The sequence below is a fragment of the Sardina pilchardus genome, chromosome 13, assembly GCF_963854185.1.
Source record: "Sardina pilchardus chromosome 13, fSarPil1.1, whole genome shotgun sequence".
In the NCBI taxonomy this organism is placed as follows: Eukaryota; Metazoa; Chordata; class Actinopteri; order Clupeiformes; family Clupeidae; genus Sardina; species Sardina pilchardus.
In genome coordinates, this window is record NC_085006.1 from 21,117,892 (window position 1) to 21,122,891 (window position 5,000).

The 5,000-nt window shown below is 47.5% G+C and overlaps 1 protein-coding gene across 8 annotated transcripts in view; it reads left to right on the top strand.

Annotated features, from left to right (window-relative positions):
• The window catches only part of mecom (MDS1 and EVI1 complex locus), a 176,215-nt gene that overhangs the window by 53,109 nt on the left and 118,106 nt on the right, over positions 1 to 5,000 (top strand). For 7 of the 8 annotated variants that reach the window (XM_062552774.1, XM_062552775.1, XM_062552778.1 and 4 more), the window contains exon 2: positions 3,329 to 3,681. In XM_062552774.1, coding sequence (XP_062408758.1) covers positions 3,329 to 3,681 — 353 coding nt within the window. The remainder of the gene's footprint in view (positions 1 to 3,328; positions 3,682 to 5,000) is intronic. The other variant, XM_062552776.1, reaches the window with a different exon arrangement.

Below are 5,000 nucleotides of genomic sequence, written 5' to 3' on the forward strand. Positions count from 1 at the left end.
ATTCGTACTCAAAATGGCCATTAAATGTATTCACATACTCATGCATAAGCATACAAACACACACACACTCTTCCACACACACACACACACACATACACACACACTCTTCCACACACACACACACACACTCTCTCTCTCTCTCTCTCTCACACACACACACACACACACACACACAGACACACACACACACATACACACACACACTCTCTCTCTCTCTCACACACACACACACACGTCCACTGGCCTCTATCGTAGCTAGTTGGGGCCGTACAGGTTTCTGTTCTGTTGGGTTTATTTTCGGCACACCCAGCAGGGCCACTGTTCAGTGCAAACCGCTGCCCTGTCTAACCACGGGCTTTTCAGGAGAGCTGGCCCGTGCATCGTCTGCCTTGGCCCAGGACTAGCCTGGCAGCGTGTTTGCCTTGGGAGAAGTTTACCTTCCAGAAGCATATATGTTTATGGAGCAGAAACTCCCTACGGGGCCAGAACAGCCCACAGGATGGAAGATCAAACTTTTTTCTTTTTCCTTTTTTTTAAATCGTAGTCAAATTTTATAGGAAAGTGCAGAGAAAGAGAGAGCGATAGGAGAGAGAGAGAGAGAGAGAGAGTTACCTGTAAAAGCCGGTGAACTGAAACTTTGTCTCAGCATGCCTAACGTCTCTCTCTCCTCTCTCCTTCTCTCCTTCTCTTTCTCATTTTCTTCTGCCCACACCCTCACCCACATTCACACACCTCCTAAGACACTTTCACTATACAGCACAATGTCTCTGTTCTATCAGCAACGGGCCATTGGGAATGACCACATGTAGCAGCAGGAAGATGTTTTGTACTAATATCAAATAAACTACTTATATTCGTATAAAATAAACAACTCATCTTTCAGTATTTGCCATGCTGGCTGTTCATCTGGAGCATGTAAAGCCCATATGAGTAGTATGCTGCATTTGTGGTAAACATGAAGATGATGTTTGGTTAATGCTGCTGCTGTGGCATATGGGGCCTGATCTGCTGCTGTTATGTAAGTCAGTGCACATGGGTAGTGGGGGCATATGCATATGCCTGTGTGTGAGGTGGCCTAGTGGACTTGCTTGGTGCGTGTGTGTGTGTGTGTGTCATGCACAAGTGTGTGTGTGTGTATGTGTGTGCATCTGACTTGTGTATGTGTGCACAGTATGTGTGTGCGTGTGTGTGTGATGCACAAGTGTGTGTCTGTGTCTGGGTTTCGTGCACATGTGTGTGTGTGCGCGTGTGTGTGTTTCGTGCATGTGTGCGCGTGTGTGTCGAGCGCTGCTCCCTGCTGTCCGTGTGGAATGCCAGTGGACAGGAGGATGTACAGGAGGGCAGGTCCGGGCCTCATTAACACTCAGCACCAGCTGTCCCAACACATTAGCCTCCGCCAGCGCGCCGCCCTGCAGTCGTCCAGTTAGCTGCCCAACCCGCCGGCCAGGCCCTGACCACCACCCCAGCCCCCAGCACGCTCCAGTCAGCACAGTTCATGCCACCTGCCTCGCCATGGAAACACCGGCCTCATCACTTTAGCCACCACCAGCACCACCAAGCAGGTTGAGCTGCTAACATGCAAATTTTAGTGTTAGCATATTAGCCAGGATTTTGTGTATTTAACAAGTTAGCGAGTATACACACACAAAAAAAGGCTGATGTCATGGTAGACACAACATGCTGCGAGCAGTAGCTGAGACAAAGTCTCACATTTTTACACCTCAATAAACTAACCTGTACATGCTAGCTATCATCACATTAAAGGAAAACAAATAAAAAAAATCAGTGCTAACTAGCTTGAGTCGCTACAGCCAACATCTATAGCAGCCGTCCCGGTGGCACAAAACTCGCATGCGTGGTTTTTCCGCTCAGAGGCGCTAGGGGGAAGCGAGACAGCTGTCATTCAACCCGAAATAAGTCAAATAACCATTCCAATGACTCCGAAGCTGATTAGTTAAGGCAAATTAAGCTAAAAATTGCATAGTTTCCCTTTAACTAGCGCATGCTATCATTAACCTGTTCATCAACTTGTTAGCATAACAATTCTAGCTTAATAATGAGAATCATGGGCTCATTAAACCTGTTGAAGGAAAAAGTCCTGCAGTGAAAACCACTCAGCTTGGAAGTTTAGAGAAATCCGTTGAGTATGTAGCTAAGCTAAGTAGAGAGAAAACTTTGTTTGTTGTCAAGACAAAATCATTTGGTTTCTCAAATTTTTCACAAATTTCAAATGTGTTTCTCACTAAATGGCAGTGATGTCAAGTATGAAGTCTTTAAGGTATTAAAACATGGTTTTGAAGTAAAGTATTTAACGGCAGCATACTGTAAATATGAACAAAACAAGCTGTGTGCAGATAGACTCGTGTACAGATAGAGTGTGAGCCTGAGGCTCGACTGGTGGACGGACGGTGTCTCATGGACACTCAGGGCTGACATCTCCCAGCAGGCAGTGGGCTCATCATCAGCCACGCGCTCCACTTCCTGTTTGAGGGGATCCGGGGGTCAGGGGGGTCACGGCGCGACGTCCTCCCTTCGCTCGTCTCGTAATTAACCCTGCGCATCCTGCACTTCCTCGCGTTTCACACTCGGCAAAGCACGGAAATATAAAACTGTACACACACGCTGGCCTACCCTACGACCCCCCTCACTCCACCACCACTCCAGCGTGCGCACACACACACACACACACACACACACACACACACACACACATTGACAAAAACACAGTCTTTCTCTTTCACACATACGCACAGACACATTAGTACACACTCTGTATGTGTGTGTCACACATAGAAACAGACTTGCTCTACGGACACACACACACACACCCAAACATTTACCCACACACACACACACACCCACAGATAGACACACACCCCCACACACATAAAGCTTCAGGAGGTGTCAGCAAGGGATGTGTAAGTGAGCCGTTTGCAATCAAGGCGTAATCAGGGCCCTGCCCCCCCCCCCACACACACACCCCTTTCCTCCGGTCACCCTTCTCTCCTCTCACCCCTTGTTCTTCCCCCCTCTCCACTCCTCTCCACTCCTCTGTTTTTTCAGACACTGGGAGTCTTTCCTCCAGAAGCCTGTTTATTTATGCTGGAACCCAGAATCAGATGGTTTAACATGGAAACACTTATGTGTGCTTCCCATGTGTGCTGGATGCCCGAGGCTGGGGTCCTGCATGTGTGTGTGTGTGTGTGTGTGTGTCTGTGTGTGTGTTAGAGAGAGAGAGAGAGAGAGAGAGAGAGAGAGAGAGTGTGTGCGTGTATGTGTGTGCACATGATGTGTGTGTGTCTCTAATGTGCCCTCTTCTGTCACTCAGCAGATAGCGGAGACTTCTCCCTTCTTCCCTCCGACGTTCTGGACGACATGGGCGTAGTCGACGGAGATTCCACTCTCATCAAGCCCGTCGTCGCCGGGAACAACCTTCCCTCCCCGGTTCTGTCGGGCGAGGTGGGTTCCCCGCTTGACGACGACTCCCCCTTCCAGGCCTCCATGTTCCTCTCCGAGGGGGAGGGGGAGGCGGCGGGAGCCATGCCCGAGGTGGAGCTGCGTGAGTCGGGCGCGTGGCCGGAGACGCTGGGGGTCTGGAGCTGCAGGAGGATGGAGGTCGGCGAGAGGCTGGGGCCGTGCGGAGCGGAGATGATGGGGCTCGCGCAAGCACACGACTGGGAGGTAGTGTGAACTCAGTGCTTATATTTATGCACACACACACACACACACACACACATGCACACACACAGACATGCACGCACACACACACGCACGCACGCACGCACGCACACACACACACACACACACACACACACACACACACACACACACACACACACACACACACACACATTCCCACTGTTTCAAGGCACTTTGGGGCCTGAAAAAGGGACCTGGGGGCCTTACATTGAAACAAACTGTTCCCCCCTCACACACACACATCATCAAGATCTTCAAATGTTTTTTTTTCCTTTAACAAAATTATTTTCAGAAAATGTGGTGCATTTGAACATGGACCCCCACCACCACTCCGTGCAAAACTTTATAAACAACATCCAGGAAGTGCGAGACACATGCATAGTAATAACATCACAATGCAAAACAAAACAATCTAAAAAAATAATTGATTACAGTACATGGACATTTACAGTAAGTGCAAACAATGTCCACCATCCTGTGCAAAAATGTTTACAACTGGTGCTTGCGGGCCTTGGCTAAATATTCAGTTATGAACACAACAGTGACTAAGCAAGAAGAAAAGGTTGTGTGTGGTGAGCTAGCTTTAATATATGTGTCTTGTTTACTGTAGATGTTTAGAGAGATCAATTTTAGCACATTTTATCAAGACCACTGCATCCATGCTTATGTTTATGTTTTCTACACTGATATTGCCTGTAGCACATTGAAATCATCGAGAACTAGAAAAGCACTCCCAAACGAAAAAACATAACTGCCTTCTGGATCCAGACGGTGATATGGATCCCAACACTCCAAAAATGTAATCGTTTCTTCCTTGCGTCATTTGAGACCTTTCCTGAAAATGTCATCGAAATCCATCCATAACTTTTTGAGTTATCTTGCGAACAAACAGACAGACAAAGAATTAAACAGACAGACAAATTCTGAAAATTGGACTCTGATGAAGACGTTTGTAACGTCGAAACGTTAGTCATGTTTTGCACCTTTTAAAAAGAAGACATCTGTGTTGCACCGGCATTCCTCTTCTTTCATGCGCCTCTGTCCTGGCCTGGTTGCACCAGATTGTCGCATAACTGCAGAAGCACGGCGAACTTTCCTTTGTTTTCTGAAAATTGCCATTTGTGCAGGAATTAGACAGAAGCTGTCTTATTCATGCACATTCTTATTTAGCAGTTCAGAGAATAGTTTACAGCACAGTTTCCAACCTCCAGTGCTTAATTAACCTCAAAGATATGAAAAACCCTTAACCGCTAGCTATTGCCAACGTTACCTTAGGTAAGGTTGTTCAAGTAGGAGAGCTA